This window comes from Eumetopias jubatus, unplaced genomic scaffold, assembly GCF_037043125.1.
Source record: "Eumetopias jubatus isolate StellerSeaLion01/CBP00866 unplaced genomic scaffold, mEumJub1_p1.0 scaffold_7, whole genome shotgun sequence".
Taxonomy (NCBI): Eukaryota; Metazoa; Chordata; class Mammalia; order Carnivora; family Otariidae; genus Eumetopias; species Eumetopias jubatus.
Genome location: NW_028274813.1, coordinates 60,863,301 through 60,882,211, shown reverse-complemented (window position 1 = coordinate 60,882,211; position 18,911 = coordinate 60,863,301). Strand labels below are relative to the sequence as shown.

Genomic DNA, 18,911 nt, shown 5'->3' with positions numbered 1-18,911 from the left:
CCTTGACGAACATGGATGCAAAAATTCTCACCAAAATACTAGCCAATAGGATCCAACAGTACGTTAAAAGGATTATTCACCATGACCAAGTGGGATTTATCCCTGGGCTGCAAGGTTGGTTCAACATCCGCAAATCAATCAACGTGATATGATACATTAACAAAAGATAGAACAAGAATCATATGATCCTCTCAATAGATGCAGAAAAAGCACCTGACAAAGTATAGCATCCTTTCTTGATCAAAACTCTTCAGAGTATAGGGGTAGAGGGTACATACCTCAATATCATAAAAGCCATCTATGAAAAACCTACAGTGAGTATCATTCTCAATGGGGAAAAACCGAGAGCTTTCCCCCTAAGGTCAGGAACGCAGCAGGGATGTCCACTATCACCACTGCTATTCAACACAGTATTAGAAGTCCTAGCCACAGCAATCAGACAACAAAAAGAAATCAAAGGCATCCAAATCGGCAAAGAGGAAGTCAAACTCTCACTCTTTGCAGATGATATGATACTTTATGTGGAAAACTCAAAAGACTCCACCCCAAAACTGCTAGAACTCATACAGGAATTCAGTCAAGTAGCAGGATATAAAAGCAATGCACAGAAATCAGTGGCATTCCTATACACCAACAACAAGACAGAAGAGAGACAAATTAAGAAGTCGATCCCATTTACAATTGCACCCAAAACCATAAGATACCTAGGAATAAATCTAACCAAAGAGGCAAAGGATCTGTACTCAGAAAACTCTAAAATACTCATGAAAGAAACTGAGGAAGACACAAAGAAATGGAAAAATGTTCCATGCTCATGGATTGGAAGAACAAACATTGTGAAGATGTCAATGCTACCTAGAGCAATCTACACATTCAATGCAATCCCCATCAAAATACCAACCACTTTTTTCAAAGAAATGGGACAAATAATCCTAAAATTTGTATGGAACCAGAAGAGGCCCCAGATAGCCAGAGGAATGTTGAAAAAGAAGAGCAAAGCTGGCGGCATCACAATTCCGGACTTCCAGCTCTATTACAAAGCTGTCATCATCAAGACAGTATGGTACTGGCACAAAAACAGACACACAGATCAATGGAACAGAATAGAGAGCCCAGAAATGGACCCTCAACTCTATGGTCAACTAATCTTCGACAAAGCAGGAAAGAATGTCCAATGGAAAAAAGACAGTCTCTTCAACAAATGGTGTTGGGAAAAATTGGACAGCCACATGCAGAAGAATGAAACTGGACCATTTCCTAACACTACACACAAAAATAGACTCCAAATGGTTGAAAGACCTAAACGTGAGACAGGAGTCCATCAAAATCCTAAAGGAGAACACAGGCAGTAACCTCTTCCAAGAAACATTGCCAAAGGCAAGGGAAGCAAGGGTAAAAATGAACTATTGGAATTTCATCAAGATAAAAAGCTTTTGCACAGCAAAAGAAACAGTCAACAAAACCAAAAGACAACCGACACAATGGGAGAAGATATTTGCAAATGACAAATTAGATAAAGGGCTAGTATGCAAAATGTATAAAGAACTTTTCAAACTCAACACCCAAAGAACAAATAATCCAATCAAGAAATGGGCAGAAGACATGAACAGACATTTTTCCAAAGAAGACATCCAAATGGCCAACAGACACATGAAAAAGTGCTCAACATCGCTCGGCATCAGGGAAATCCAAATCAAAACCTCAATGAGATTCCAACTCACACCAGTCTGAATGGCTAAAATTAACAAGTCAGGAAATGACAGATTTTGGCGGGGATGCGGAGAAAGGGGAACCCTCCTACACTGTTGGTGTGAATGCAAGCTGGTGCAGCCACTCTGGAAAACAGTATGGAGGTTCCTCAAAAAGTTGAAAATAGAGCTACCATACAATCCAGCAATTGCACTACTGGGTATTTACCACAAAGATACAAATGTAGGGATCCGAAGGGGTATGTGCACCCCAATGTTTATAGAAGCAATGTCCACAATAGCCAAACTGTGGAAAGAGCCAAGATGTCCATCGACAGATGAATGGATAAAGAAGAAGTGGTATATATACATAATGGAATATTTTGCAGCCATCAAAAGGAAGGAGATCTTGCCATTTGCAACGACGTGGATAGAACTGGACGGTGTTATGCTGAGTGAAATAAGTCAATCAGAGAAAGACATGTATCATATGACCTCACTGATATGATGAATTCTTAATCTCAGGAAACAAACTGAGGGTTGCTGGAGTGGTGGGGGTCTGGGAAGGATGGGGTGGCTGGGTGACAGACATTGGGGAGGGTATGTGCTATGGTGAGTGCTGTGAATTGTGCAAGACTGTTGCAAGACAACTGCACTCCAATTTTTACAGATCTGTACCTCTGAAACAAATAATGCAATATATGTTAAGAAAAAAAAAAGATAGCAGGAGGGGAAGAATGAAGGGGAGTAAATCGGAGGGGGAGATGAACCATGAAAGACGATGGACTCTGAAAAACAAACTGAGGGTTCTAGAGGGGAGGGGGGTGGGGGGATGGGTTAGCCTGGTGATGGGTATTAAAGAGGGCACGTTCTGTGTGGAGCACTGTGCATTGTGTGTTATGTACAAACAATGAATCAAGGAACACTACATCAAAAACTAATGATGTAATGTATGGTGATTAACATAACAATAAAATTTTTTTTAATTAACAAAAAAGGAAAACAAGTATAAAACAGAGAAGACTAATAACCAAAAGCTCATTCTTGAAAAGACTAATAAAATGACAAATCTCTAGCAAGAATCATCAAGAAAAAAAAGAAGGAACAAATAAAAACTAACAGGAATGAAAGGGGAACAAGAATATAAATGCTTCAGAGATTAAAAAGATTCTAAGAGAATGGAATAAACTTTTTGTCAAATTTGAAAACAAATGCAGTGAACAAATTCCTAAAAAAATAAACTTACACAAAGGGACTCAAGAACTCGAAAGCCCTAATAATTCTAAAAGTTTGCTTTAAGTTCTCCCACATGTAAAGTTCTCCAACATTACTTGCCAAATATCTTTCCTTTCCCATTTGTCAAATATTCTATCAACACAAACCTTAAACTTGGCAACTAGAACCACTGTCAAAGCCAGAAAAAATGTTAAGGGAAATTTGTTTTTTTTACTGTGATATTCACTTTATTGAGGTTGTAGGAAACTGAGTCTATTTGTATATAACTGTATATATTTTGTACTCATTAACACAAAAATATAGACCACTTTATGAATTTGCCAGTGGGCCATATGCAGGGACCATGCTAACTTTCTTTGTCTCATTCCAATTTTTAGTATATGTGCTGCTGAAACAAACAGAAGGTAAGTTTGTTTTTTTAACTTAGGTTAACAAAACTAATGCTGCGTCATGCTTTGTTTTACATATCAATAAACATGTGTACAAGGTGAAGATTTGCTTTGCCTAGACAGCTTCCTGGCAAGTGAAGGCATGTAGTACAGAATAAACAGCACTGACATGGGAACCAGGATCTGGGAGTTTTAGTCCCAGATGTACCACTTACTTGCTGTGAGACTTGAATGATCCCCTTTAGCTATAAAACTCAATGATGTTTACCTGCAAAAGTTAAGTACCTTTGCTATTAAGAGCAAATGATTAGTTTTCATAAGGCTTATTTTCCACAAAATTTCTATGTAATTGAGAATGTGCACTTATGAATTTCTAGCTATCTTTATGTGAAATAGTTTTTATTCTTTTTCTTTCTCTCCATTTCTTTTAGTCCCCAAATATCTACCTTAAGCAACTTTAACTTCAGAATGCCTTAGAGGACAATACAGCCTCTGGAAGGAGAATAAAGGCAATGAAAACACTGCTTCTTCTATTCAAAAACCACTTTTTATTGATTATAGAGAATGGAAGATAAAATAATTTTACTATAATTTACTAAGGAAATGGTAGGAAGAATAGTTTCAGACCATAAAGTGAGTAACTAAGAAAACTGTTCTAATAACAGAAGGAGTATGAGGGGAGGTGGACAGTTATTAAACCAAAATCATCATGAACTAAAAAATATAAATAGAAAATATTAAAGGATTAGATGTAATAAATTTTAAAAATTAAATATAAACTTTAAAAAAATTTTTATTAAAAATTTTAAATAGCTGAAAGCCAGTATATTCAACATTAAAAACCATAGTCTATATTACAAATTAAAATTACTGAGAGGTACTTTACCTGACGAAATATCTCTGTGACAAAGTTTACATTACTTCTTTTAGAAGAAAAAACTCTGCGAACTATTTCAATGTCTGTGAGATGTTCCTCATCAATACTGCAGAGACTGGATGAGCTAGGTTCTCGCTCCGTGAGAGTGCTTGTATTGGAATGAGACTGTTCTGGTTCTGTAGTTCTATCTGCTTTATCAGCATTATCATTTTTGTTTTCTTCTCTGGATACCAAACTAGCAGCTGCTCTCTACAATAAAAACAAAAGGGGGAGAATATCATAATCATACAACTTGGTATTTTGCTTTCTAAAAGCATTCCACAAATAACTTACACCGTTGTTTAAAATCGGGCATAGATTTCATTTAGAATCCATTCTAAATAATTAAGTAGCAATGCAAATAACTCAACATCTAAGTAATATAGTGATGCTCACTAATCATCTATTTACCTATAATTTGATTTTAGAATGTTTGCAGTACAAACAAGTTACAAAAAAAACACAAAGGAATGGAAGAAAAGTTATGACAGAAGTAGAAAGGAAGCCAAAAGAAAACACAAGAAAACTCAAGAATGGGGCACCTGGCTGGCTCTGTCGGTACAGAGTGTGACTCTTGATCTTGGGGTTCTAAGTTTGAGCCCCACATTGAGTGTAGTCATTACTTAAACATAAAATCTTGAAAGAAAGAAAACTCAAGAGAACACTCTATATTCTCTTAAATGAATTTTCACCGTTGGGTGCCTGGGTGGCTCAGTTGGGTTAAGCGTCTGCCTTTGGCTCGGGTCATGATCCCAGGGTCCTGGGATCGAGCCCCGCATCGGGTCCCTGATCTGCGGGAAGCCTGCTTCTCCCTCTTCTTCTCCCCCTGCTTGTGTTCCCTCTCTCGCTGTGTCTCTGTCAAATAAATAAATAAAATCTTAAAAAAAAAAAAAAAAAAGCGCCTCTCTTCGGCTCAGATCATGATCCCAGGGTCCTGGGATTGAATCCCAGTTGCGCTCCCTGCTCGGCGGGGAGCCTGTTTCTCCCTTTCCTACTCCCCCTGCTTGTGTTCCCTCTCTCACTGTCAAATAAATAAATGAAATCTTAAAAAAAAAAGAATTTTCACCATGACTGAAGATGAAGACAACCTAGGGATAAAGTAAAAATCTTAAGGTTGGTGATGAGGAAATTATTACCATGGTATGATAGTAGTAGCTATTCCATGGTATAGCAAATTACTTTCTAGTAAGTTACTCAATTTTTGGTCTCAGTTTTGTCATCTATAAAACAAAAGGGTTTAAGTAAATGATTTCAAATATGCCTTCCCATCAAAAACTCTGTGGTTTTAAGCATTAAGTTCTGGGATCATGAAAAATAGTTCTGCTTGAGAGTTTCTACACTTAATAATTATTTATAAAGACCTTGGAATGAAGTTTTAGGGAAAACATACCCATAGGTGGCTACAAATAAAAGGTGAAAGGGAATATAAAAGTTTTATATTTCCTGAATACTAATTAACTAAACACACACTTTATTCCCCCACTTAATTTGTAAAAGATCTAAGAAGTCATAACAAAAACACACACAGTTTAAGATTTTTAAAACTAAAGCAAGTCTGAGAAAAGGAAAATAAAAATTATTTTAAAATACTATAATAGAGATAAGCTCAAAAAAAACACACACTGAGAAAAAAGAAAGTGATAAAAAAAAGTGTGAGAAACAGGGAAACTGTTTAATAAAAAAATACCAGAAGTTTAAATATTAGTCCCTCCATTGTATAGCTGGGTATAATTTTATATCACATTTCTAGACTCAGTGCCCTTGCTGAAAAAAAGAGAAAATGAGATGAGGACTTTTTTTTTTTTAAGATTTTATTTTTAAATAATTTCTACACCCGGCATGGAGTTTGAACCCACAACCCACAAGATCAAGAGCTGCATGCTCCACCAACTAAGCCAGCCAGGCGCCCTGGAAGACAAGACTTTAAATTAGCATTCTGTGAATGCTTAGAAATCGAAAAAGAACTATGATTACAAATCATTTCCAACTGTAAGAATTTGTGTGTACAATTCAGAATATTTTTAGTATAGCGCAGTTAACATAAAATACAGTAATAAATTAGAAGCTGAGACTCATACATGACCAGAATTATCTTCTATATCTTCCAAGTTTTTTTTTATTAAAACTACTGATTCTATAATAATTGTTAAAATTTGGATTTACAAAATATATTTATACAAAGAAAATATTACCATCATTTAAGTTTGTTCTACATCTAAGGCAACTGAAATCCGTAGACATATCTCTTAAGCCATTTTTAAAGTTTGCCCTTTGTGGTGTATTACCTGAATATTCTTTGGCAAGACTTCACCTTCCATCCCAGGAATATGAGGTCCTGTATGGGGCTTTGGCTCAAGCCAGAAAGAAACCAGCCAACGAATGACAATAACACGAGCCTTAATGAAAGGTTCTTTTGTACAATAGATTGCTTCATTGGTTTCGGCATCCTTCTTTATCATAACATAATGTGGCTTTGGTCTCACCTGTGGGATATCTACAGAAAAATAAAAGGAAAACAAAAACCAAAATAAGAAAATTACTATGCTTGGCTAAATCTACATTTTTAAACATTTGAGATGTGATGATACCCTTGTGATACCCTTGTTTTAAAAGATTTAAAATGACATTTTAAAATAATTTGCTAGATATTAACATGCAATCTAGAAGAGTGAACCATATATTGCTGATATATGGAAACATGTCTTTTTGCAAAATATCACTAAAAGGCTCAGTGAATCCTAAGAGAGGTTTCCAGAGCCATTTAAAATTAATGAGAACTCACTTCAATTAACCTATGACTGAGATACAAATTTTGAATATGAAGTATGAGAATTTTTCCTTGATTTTTATAGCAAAAATATTTTTAAAGCAAATACTGTTCTCAATGGCAAAGATCTGCTACTCTAATTTAGGCCCTTTCTACAAGCCTTAATGGTTATGCCTAAGTCTATTAGCTGCCTAAACTTGGCAAAGCTTAAAATAGGAACATCTTTCTAAAAAAAAAAAAAAAAAAATTTCTACATACAAATTGACAGTGGCTTCTATATATGGAAGAGGTCTGCTTTTAAACCAAGATTTGTCAGAAAGGCTCTAGTTTCAAGGCTCAGCCATTTTGGCACAGCCACTAAATACTGGACAAGACATCATCAAAATATACGACACGACATTATTCATACAGAACTTGAATAAGACATACTAAATTGAATCCTTGGGGGACCTTAAAGAGAAAATTTATAATATAGTTTAAGGATCATACCAAATAGCATAAGTTTAATGTATAATATCAAATATTTATGGTGGGTTAACTTTTCCTATCAGTGAGATCCAGAGAAGACATTTTTTAAAAAAAATCTCTTTACTCTCAGTGAAACTTTCCTATTAATAAAATTCTACTTTCTCTATGAATCAAGGTATAGTATCTCTAAACAACCAATGCAAATATTAAATGTTATCAGTTTTCTGCCAGTAACAAATGCCAACTTTACATTGAGGTAATTTTATTCTTATGTGTGATCTTTTAGAAAATTCCACAGACTACCTACCAAGTACAGGATGATATAAACTATTCTCCTTGCAGATGTTTGGGAAAATATAAGGCAAGTAATATTTCTTAAAATGTGAAAACAAAAAAGAAAATCCCCTTTCTTGGTTTTCTTTGTTCTTCCATTCTAAACTTTTTACCTAAAAATAAAAAATACAATCAGAATCATTCCATGAGACAGAAACAATTATTAGCTATCATAAACAAGGTTGTAAAAGGTTACTTAAGCGATACACTAATCTGTTATACTCTAAAGATACAGAGCTAAATATATATAAAGGGCAAATCGCAAAAGCTGGTATAATGCCATGTAAATGCATTATATATGTTAAATTACAAAAATCTTAGAAGTTAAAGTGTGCTCTGAAAATTTTCAAAGTTGACCCAGACTTGGCTCTACTAATGACAAAGATACTAATGTTCTTTCTCCCTTTGCCCTGTCCTGAATAATTCAGCCTTAAAAGTCATACAAAATAGGCATATGTGAGTGGGAGTGGGGGAAAGGGTGAAAGCAGTGGCAGTCAAGTGCAGATAATTAGAGCCTAACCACAAAATGCAGGGCATCCATGAAGGGGATGTAGCAGAGGCGGCAGCCCAGGGGAGACTTAGAGCCCAAGAGGGGTGAGGACAGTGTCCATGGAGTGAGGGGGTGGGGGATAAGAGGGAAAGAGCAGTAAAATATAGGGTGTGACAATTCCAATAGGGTGAAGAAGATAGCTAAGTAGGGGGATGGCAAAGGCCCAGAGTAGGCTTCACTGAGATACCACTATACATTATTCACTACTTTTTTCTAGGATTTTATTTATTTGAGAGAGAGAGCATGAGCACGCACATGAGCAGGGAGGAGAGGGAGAAGCAGGTTCCCTGCAAGCAGGGAACCCAACATGGGGGGCTCAATCCTATAACCCTGAGATCATGACCTGAGCCAAACACCAGGGTGATTCATACCAAGACCTCCATGGTGTCCCTCTCACTCCGAAAACAGCCATCCTCGGCCCCGGCAATGCCACAAGTGGTCCCTTGCCAGCTTCCGCAGCTGGCCAGGCCCACCAGGCCTCCCCACCAGGCCCTCTACCTCAATCACCCCTGACCTCTGCAACTCACACTGACTTAGAGCTGGTGGGGAGTGGGAGGGACGTGGGGATGACCAAGTGGGGTTTTTCTAAGTTCTCTGATCCCTGGGCTTGGGCAATTGGTAAAGGAAAGACAAGGTATGGGTTTAAGTACTTAATTGGAGATGAGTGGGTTCACCTCCCTTCTTACCCCTTCTTGGAATACAGGGCTCCTCTCATTTCTCTGAACCCCTAATTCCTGCTTCTTTCTTTGAGGGTACTGAGTGAGATGAAGGTTTGGGGTGGGTGGCCTCCTACACACTCTTTATTCTTTTGTTTCTCTATTTGGGGGGGGGGGTGGAGGTGGGAATTTAGTCCCCAGGAGGGACAAGGGACATTTTTACATTTTGGAGCTAGTCACTGGGAGTAAAGGAGGGGTGGTGGTGGGAGATCAGGTTTATGTATATGCACTATCTTCTTTTTTATTATTAAACAACTTGGAGGGAGTTGAAAAAAAAATGCAGGGGTTCCTGGGTGGCTCAGTCAGTTAAGCGTCTGCCTTCAGCTCAAGTCATGATCCCAGGGTCCTGGGATCGAGCCAGGACCGACTGAGCCACCTAATAGGTGCCCCTACATTATTCACTTTAGAACAACTAAAATTACATACTGACCATACCAACTGTTGGTGAGGATGTGAAGCAACTTTTAAGCTTCACAGATTGCTGGTGGAATGTAAAAAGGTACAACCACTTGGAAAACAGCTTGGCAATGCCTTAAACAAGTCAATATATATCTACTTTACAACCCACCTATTCTACTACTAGGTATTTACCTACGAGAAAAAATTTTATGTCCACATAAGGACTAGTTTATCAATATTCACAGCTGTTATATTTGTAATAGCCAAAAACTGGAAACAACTCATATCACCATCAACAGGTGACTGAATAACAAAGCATGTTATATCCATACAATGAAAAGCTACTCAGCAATTAAAAAACCAAACTACTGATACACAACAATATGGATGATTTTCAAAAAAATTATGAAAGAAAAAAGAAGCCAGACCAAAAAAAAAAAAAAGTATGTACCATATAATTCCATTTATATGAAAATAAGGAAAATGCAAACTGTAGTGACATAAATCAGATCAACAGTTGCCTGGGAATGAGGCAGTGGTTAGGAGTGGAAAAGGATGTATTACAAAGGCATGTGAGAACTTTTAGGGGAGACAGGTCATTATCTTGATTATGGTGATGGTTACATGGCTGTATACATGAAATAAATGTCATCAAATTGTATATTTCAAATATTGCAGTTTACTATATGTCAATTATATCTCAATAAACCAGCAAAACAATTTAAAAAATCTATATGAGGTATAAAAGTTGTTTTTTAAAAAAGAAAAACCGGTAATGATAATGACAGTGACAACTACCACCCATAGAACACTTTGTGTCATGTATTTGTTTCTTCTAGTATTTTTACTAATTATTTAACCCTCAAACACCAAAATAGGATAGGTATTATTTTTATGTCTATTTTAAGCCAGAGAGGTTAATTTACCAAAGGTGACACTATCAGTAAAATGTAGAATCAGATTTAAACCTTGGCAATCTCATTCAGGGTCCAAATTAACTTTCTAATGTTAGTTTCTGAGGCATAGGGAATTTTTGTGTTTGGAATAGTTACAAGAAATGTGTATATGCTAAGACTGTTTTCATCAACCAGTGCGTGCACATTTCATATGTAGAGATGAATAGGTTACCTTACAAAAAATACATTCACGTAGAAATTTACAGAGTACAAACAGGTTAAAGTGTAAATTACATTCCTCCACCCACACCCCATTCTCAGCCTATCTCCCTAATGGCTGCCTCTTGGCAGGTTGATTCCTAAATCAAACAGTTATTACTTAAAGACCACAACCACTGATTATAAAGGAAAGGATTAGAAAGGAAACCCAACTGGCCCACAAAGGAAGGTATATACATAAAAGAGTCTACTTCAAGATTTTCTCTCTCTAGCTCGGCTTCTAAGAGAGACTCATAATCCCGCCAATGATTTTTATTTCACAAAAGGCATACTAACATACATTTTCAAAAGTAAAAATTTGTCCTCCTTCAAGAAAATAAGCAAATATCTACTCTAACATAATAATGGTAAGAGAGAGAAAAATTAATTACCCACACAAAGATAGTAAGAGGAGTGATATCAAAGAGGGTAACACATACCTGAATTACTATGTATTTTAAAAGTGCTTCAAGAAAATAGCTTGTGAGATCTTCTTGTCCTTTGTCTCCTGATTGTGGAGGGACAAGAGGAGTGATTTCCTCTATAGTAACTTGAGCTATACAGAGACAAAAGTTTAGTATAATCACAAAACAAAGTTAACAATGAAATAATGTGACCCAAATAAAATTTAACTGTAAGACATATATGCAATGAATACTGCTTGAAAACGTTCTAGTGATTGAACCTTGAAATAAATCTTGAGATCATCCTAACAGCCCATCACAACAGCCATAAAGTTTAATAATCAGCTGTTTCATAACCCCTTGATTGAGAGAATGTGACAGGGATGGACGGACAGATAACAAAGAGCTTAAGAGTGAATCTTACTTGGAAAAAAAAACTCATATTTTAAAATTTACATTAAGTGCGCCCATTACAAAAATTCCATAGTATGATGAGAAACAACAACAATGACCTTATTTATCAACTAAAGGACTTATTACTCTAGTAATGACCACGCTTACTGTTTAAGGTAGCTCCTTTAGTCAAAGAATAAAATGCTATTTCCCTCTCAAAAAGAAAGGATAGCATCTTAGTTCCTTGATTACAAAAGTCCATGTATAAAGTAAGAAACCTCTACATTTTCTAAAATGTTCCGATATTCAAAAACATTCATAATAATAAATGCAAATTCAAAAAAATTGACCAACTAGTTGAACTCTCTTAAATATTTCCTAAGCAGCACCTAGTTTGATATAGGCAGGTTCCTAAACCTGTTTCTTAGTAAATATTAGCCAAGTAATTAAGCTCACAAAAATAGGTTTTGTTACAGTCGTCTTGGCACAAAGTAAAATACTCTTGTACTTCAATGTACATCCAAATTAACTCAAGGATACAAGATGACACATGAGAATTAGAAATAAAAGATAAATGTAAAATGGCTTCTATTAAGCATGTGCTTCTGATGCTTGACACCAGAAGCCTTGCTGGCCAGGGAGAGAATGTCCCTCCCCAGCCAATTCCCAGAGATGGTAAAGATGGGCTGGAGAACATGCCTTCCATACACAAACCAACCAGTCCAGAGTCCACACCTCTACCCCTCTTCTATCCGGCTCCCACGTTCAGGGCCACTATTCCCCTGACCTAATCACCCAGGTACATGGGTGACAATGAGGGACAGCCCCTATGCACCTAAGCCTGCTGAAATTATCCAAACGAGCCAATCACAGGACTGCTCACACTGCCTCACATGTTTCTACCTACAGAAATCACAGTAAGGGCTCTTGCCTTTGATGCCCTACCCCTGACTGACCCTGGTACTTCCCCATGTGGCCACCCTCCCTGGTGTGGCATGCCCTCTCCCCTTGGGAACTGTAACTATTTTTTTATGTCAATCATCTTCTGATCTGTTGGCCTCATCATAGGTGAAAAATAATAAAACCTACATTTTAACATGGCCTTGAATTACCCAGTTAATAAACATACGGACATTTTAAAAATACATTAACAAACTACACAGGAAATATTAAAATACAGATGGATAAGATCTCGTGAATCTTACTTTCTTGAAGGTTGAGTGGAGGATTAATGAGATTATCTAAAGTTCGAGGTCCATGTTCAGATTGTAGTGCTGAAAATCCGGGAATTAAGCATGAAAACATCCAAAGCTGTTCTTTGCTACAGTTATTCTGAAGAGCTTGCAACCATAGTAAGAAAAGACGAACACCTTCCCGTCTGATCTAAAATAAATAAAATGAAAAACAGTATTTTTACTTATAAGGGAAGTATTTTCTTACTTTTAAGGCCAAAATTCTCTAGAAGAGTGTTACTTCGCAAAAGAGAAGAAGGAAAGAAAGAGGTAAAGGAAAAAGGAGAAAAGGAAGAAGGAAAGGAGGGAGGGAAGGAAAGAGGAAGGGCTACTATACCCGTGTCATTTATTGAGCCCTCATTATTTACAAATTTAAATTCATTGATTGTCAACAAATACAGAATAAACTTGGCCTCTAACTACTTAAAGCCATAATCTTTATTCTATAATTTCCATTGGTAAAAAAAAAAAAATCAGAAAATTATTTCCTTCTTGTTTACCTCCCTCTTTCCCAACACCACTGGTTTAATCCAAGAACCAAGAAGAAAGAGGGCAATAACTGTTCCCTGTACAGTGACTTTGGTGGTAAAAGGTGGAATGGTTATGGGGATCTTGGTGCCCTGCTAAATCAATGTTCTTGTTCTTAAAAAAGTTTACCACTCTCTGAAATTATGTCATCTACTTCCTATTTGCTGCTAACCTGCAGAGCAGAAATTTTGACCGGTTACTATATTCTAAGTACCTAGAGCAATACCCCATATACAGAAGACAACAAATATTTCAATCAATGCATAAATTCTCTCCCAGGAAGAAAATAGGAAAAGACAGAAAAACATTCAATCTCTGACAAGCAAAACACAAAGTTCTTCACTAAGCTAATCTCACTGGTAGCTTTGGAAATTGCCTTACCACAGCTTGGTAAATGGCCACTGTCAAAGCTGTTCAACAGCTGCCACCCTTACAGTTTAGAGAGAGAACAAAAAAAACAATTAGGAAGGCTTATTCTTTTGTACTGCTATATACCAAGCCTTGACACCAAAACTACCTACAATATGAAATTTCACTTAACCTACAACAAGATGCTTTTGCACTGGGTAGCTTCTCTTACCAGAACACAATGAGATAATGAAAAAAAAAGAAATAAAATCAACTTTTTAATATAGATCCATCATTTTCCCCTACATCTAAGAATAGTTATAGTAATATAAAGAATAATTTGTAAATAATTTTTGTCTTCTGGGGAACAGAGAGCAAAGTATTTCTAGTGAATCACTCAATGCAGGGGCAAAAGATTTTCAATAGCCTGGTCAACCCAGTATGTATTTTCACACATACTGAGTATGTTGCTATATTTTATTTTAAGTCAATTCACTTCAACTAAGTGAACTAAAGACAATTCAAAATTCTTTAGAAAAAAAGTTGATGTAGGAAAAGTAGAACAAGAGACAGTTTTTTTTTAAAGTCATAGAAAAAAATGTAATTATACCTTCAAGGAGTTTCCTGTGTGGAGTAGTTTCTTTAAAATTAATCCTGAAAAGGAAACATGATTTAAAATATTTTCATATTTTCTTAGTTGTTTCCAAATGTCAGAGTTCCCAGTCAGACTTGAAAACACTTTAAAACAAGTCCTTGGCAACCTCCAAATTATTCTTGGTGACCCTGATATCCCTCTGGCCATAATCTTGGGACTAGAAGGGCATATAGTCACCTTTTCAACACATGTTCTATTGGAATTAAACATGATTTAGTCTATTGAAACAAACCTTAATCCCAAAATTGCATTTACTACAACATTATCTCTGTATATCTCTTACTTAAGACTAAGAATATAATTAAATACTTTCTGCATCACTAATACAAATAAAAACCACTGCAGGAAATTTCCATTTAGTTAACCACATGAACTTCTATAATTCGAATATTTCCTAACAAACATTTTCATTGTACTTTCTTTTTCAGAATATTCAAAGCCATCTTTAATATTCCTCTATAATTTATACAGTTTTTTAACTCTATAATAAAATACTGAAATTACATTAACAAACATCCAGAGACCTGCTATTTGGTCTAAACAAATCTAAACACAGTCCCATGTTTCCTATAATTTCAAAATTTCATTTATTTACCTTATTTTTGATGTTTTATCTAACAAGTATCATTGAAGCCTCCTTTGAAACCATGTCAAATCATTCTCCTTCCTTTCCCAGAAAAAAATATTATCCAGATTTGTGATATTATTTCCAAAATATTTTTATATTAGGGTTATTTATAAATAAAATATTTAGAATTGGTTAATATATTTAAAACCTTATGTCAGTAACAAGAATTTCTTCCATAGCTATTTGTTCTAATCCTATTTTTTTATTCTTTCTAATAATATCAAGATTACACACACACACAGATCAAGCCTGGATTTTATTTGGTTAAGTTTCATTTGTCATACAAAAATAAGCTTTAATATTTCAAATAAAACTGTGTTGATTTATCTGCAATTCTCTACCTAATGAACAAATTCAATTTCTTAAAACAATACTAGGTAAAGCCCAGTCTTTTATCAGCTCCCCTAAAAAAATCTATGTATGCTAAATGCACTGTGGTATCGTGGACTGGATTCTGGAACAGAAAAAGAACATAAACAGAATACTAAATCTGATTAAGTCTGAAGTTTAATTGTTAAAAAAAAAAACAAAAACCTTACATTTATACATGATATACAAAACAAGCCTTCCTGTAAGTTACTTTTCTTTCTTTTTTTTTTTTTTTTTGAGAGAGTGCATGTGCAAGAAAGCGGCGCAGGGGGCTGGGGTTGCTGCTGAATCTTAACTAAGCTCCATGCTCAGCGCAGAGCCCCACTTGGGGCTCAAGCTCACAACCCTGAGATCATGACCTGAGCCGAAATCAAGAGTCAGACGCCCAACTGACTGAGGCATCCAAGGGCCCTACCTAAGTAACTTTTCACAACCAACATTAGCTTCTGAAATTTATCTATAGTGATCTATACTGCTCTAATTAATTCACTTTAACTGCTGTATACAATTCCATTCCATACTATTAATCTTATTTACGTTAGGACATTTGGTTTGTTTTCAAATTTTTGCTATTCCCAGGAATACTATAATAAAGGTTCTTGTCATAGCTATAAAAATAGCTAACACCATACATAATTGTGAAAGAGTAACTGCTTTCTCCCCCACATCAGGAATGATACAAGAGTGTCTGCTCTCACCACTTTCATTCAACACTATACTAGAGAAAAAAGAAAGAAAGAAAAAGAAAGAAAGAAAAAAAAAGAAAAAGAGAAAGAAAAGAAATTAAAGGTATCAGATTGGAAATAAAAAAGTAAAACTATCGGGGCGCCTGGGTGGCTCAGTCATTAAGCGTCTGCCTTCGGCTCAGGTTATGATCCCAGGGTCCTGGGATCAAGCCCCGCAACAGGCTCCCTGCTCAGCGGGAAGCCTGCTTCTCTCTCTCCCACTCCCCCTGCTTGTGTTCCTGCTCTCGCTATCTCTCTCTGTCAAATAAATAAAATCTTTAAAAAAAAAAAGTAAAACTATCTTAAATTGCAGTTGACATGTACCTATATGTAGAAAACTGAAAGGAATCTACAATAAAACAAACAGAATAAGTGAGGTATAATTAACTAGAAACAATATAAATGCCCATGAATTGGTGAGTAGATAAAACATGATATAGCCATATCATAGTACTCTATACAGCAATAAAAAGGAATGATAATACGTTATAATATGGAAAACAAACAAAAAAATTATGCTAAGTGAAAGAAGCCAAATGCAAACTACTATAAATTATATGATTTTATTTATATGAAATGTCAAAAAAAAGACATTTATTGAGCACAGAAAGCAGACTGTGGTGGTGGGAAAGGCACTAACTGTAAATGGCTTGAAGGAATACTTCAGGGTGAGGCAATGTTCTAAAACTAGACAGTGGTGACTCTAAAGATTTATTGAAAATCACTAAATTATTTACTTAAATAGGTGAATTTTACCTATATAAATTATAATTCAAATAAAGCTACTTTAGGGGCACCTGGGTGGCTGAGTCATTAAGCATCTGCCTTCGGCTCAGGTCATGATCCCAGGGTCCTGGGATCGAGCCCCGCATCGGGCTCCCTGCTCAGCGGGAAGCCTGTTTCTCCCTCTCCCACTACCCCTGCTTGTGTTCCCTCTCTCGCTGTCTCTCTCCGTCAAATAAATAATTTTAAAAATTCTTTAAAAAAAAAAGCTACTTTTAAAAAATCAACTAGAGGGGTGCCTGGGTGGCTCAGTTGGTTAAGCGACTGCCTTCGGCTCAGGTCATGATCCTGGAGTCCCAGGATCGAGTACCGCATCAGGCTCTCTGCTCAGCAGGGAGTCTGCTTCTCCCTCTGCCCCTTCCCCCCTCATGTGCGCGCGCGCGCTCTCTCTCTCTCTCTCTCATTCTCTCTCTCAAATAAATAAATAAAAAATCTTAAAAAAAAATCAACTAGATTCATTGATTTAGTTTCCTTTATATATAAGACAAAAATGAAAGAAAAGTCTTAGGATTTTTCTGGATGACAAAGTAAAATGACCTCTTATGTGTCTTCTAAAAGTTAGACATTTATTGGATTATTATTAATCATGACAAGTAGAGAGCCTAAAGCTCTTTTGAAGATTTAAGGCTACATTCCTTAGAAGATACAATAAACTTCTGAAGTTCAGATGTCTCAAAAAAAACTTTCTTCATAAACAACCTTCAAAGACATTTTTATGATTATGAAACCCAAAATAGGATTTCACTATTTTATTGAGTACCTTATCAAGTGCTTATTACTAATTCATATCTCTTCTCTGATATAAAGCCTATTCAAATATTTTGCCAATTTAAAAATATTTGTCTTATCATCTTATTATCAAGTTGTAAGAATTGTTTATATATAATTGGTATGTTATATTTAGTCTCAAACTTTATCCAAAAAGTTCATTCTAAAAGACTTTACTACTATTTAGGATTTTGTCTTTTTTAGCTCCTGCATCAATATCCTTCCTAGATGTCCAGAGTTCCTTTTGTTTCTGGAATTAACTGGGAAGGCTTATCACTAAATTATTTACTTAAATACAAGAATTTTGCCTATATAAATTATAATTCAATACAGCTATCTTAGGGGCACCTGGGTGGCTCAGTTGGTTAAGCGTCTGCCTTCGGTGCAGGTCATGGATCCCAGGATCCTGGGATCAAGCCCCACATTGGGCTCCCTGCTCCATGGGAAGCCTGCTTCTCCCTCTCCCACTCCCCCTGCTTGTGTTCCCTCTCTTGCTATCTCTGTCAAATAAATAAAACTTACAAAAGTTTTTGAAAACTTATAGTTTCAAAGCCCCACAAGAGACTTTTCTCTTTTTTTAAGACAAAACACATTTTACTCATCTAACCATCAGTTAACAGACACTGGGTAATTTGTGAAAAATGGTGCTATGAACATTAGAGTATACATTTCTATGCAGACATATGTTTTCCTTTCTCTTGGGTATGGTATATCTGGGCATGGAATTGCTGGGCCATAGAGGAGCTCTATGTTTAATATTTTGAGGAACTGCCAGACTGGTTCTCAAAGCAGCTGTGGCATTTTACATTCCCACCAACAGTGTTCGAGGGTTCCAATTTCTCCACAGCCTCACCAATGCTTGTTATTTTTGGCTTATAGTCATCCTAGTAGATGTGAAGTGGTATCTCCTTAAGAGTTGTGATCTGCATTTCCCTACTGACTAACGATGTTGCACATCTCTTCATGTACTTATTGGTCATTTGTATATCTTGGAGAAATGTCTATTCAAATCCTTTGCCCATTTATAAACTATGTCCAAAAAGATTTCACTTGCTATAATGGATTAAAAAATGTGGGGCCTAAGTAAAATCTATGACTTTTGTTTTTAAAAGAAATGAATACACGTTTTACAAATGAATATAAGGCCTATAACATTCTAGTTCAACAATGTAGACAGGGTGGCCATCCACATATTTCCCATGAGAAGGGTCACGAGAATCATTAGCAATCAAAACTGCCACCATTGAGACACCCAAACCAAAGCCAACAATGCTTACCTACAGACTCCTTTCTAAACACAGAGGGGAAAATGTCTGAGAACAAGAGCTCAAGAGCCCTGTGGTGATGTCGTTATTGTTACAAGACCAGACTCCAAACTGGCAAGCACCTTGGCTTAGTTCCTGGGAACAGAAAGTCTATGGTCTCCTCCCTACTTAGTCTCTGACAGTAATCCCACAGCAGG

The 18,911-nt window shown here is 36.2% G+C and overlaps 1 protein-coding gene and 1 non-coding gene across 3 annotated transcripts in view; both read right to left on the bottom strand.

Annotated features, from left to right (window-relative positions):
* The window catches only part of RALGAPA1 (Ral GTPase activating protein catalytic subunit alpha 1), a 252,659-nt gene that overhangs the window by 190,830 nt on the left and 42,918 nt on the right, over positions 1 to 18,911 (bottom strand). For both annotated transcript variants that reach the window (XM_088024638.1, XM_028114832.2), the window contains exons 5-10: positions 14,132 to 14,175; positions 12,619 to 12,796; positions 11,057 to 11,172; positions 7,772 to 7,910; positions 6,515 to 6,723; positions 4,200 to 4,439 (exon numbers count right to left, since the gene is read on the bottom strand). In XM_088024638.1, coding sequence (XP_087880764.1) covers positions 4,200 to 4,439; positions 6,515 to 6,723; positions 7,772 to 7,910; positions 11,057 to 11,172; positions 12,619 to 12,796; positions 14,132 to 14,175 — 926 coding nt within the window. The remainder of the gene's footprint in view (positions 1 to 4,199; positions 4,440 to 6,514; positions 6,724 to 7,771; positions 7,911 to 11,056; positions 11,173 to 12,618; positions 12,797 to 14,131; positions 14,176 to 18,911) is intronic.
* On the bottom strand, positions 3,218 to 3,321 carry LOC114218005 (U6 spliceosomal RNA). Its single transcript, XR_003611088.2, has one exon. It is a non-coding gene; the product is annotated as a U6 spliceosomal RNA (small nuclear RNA).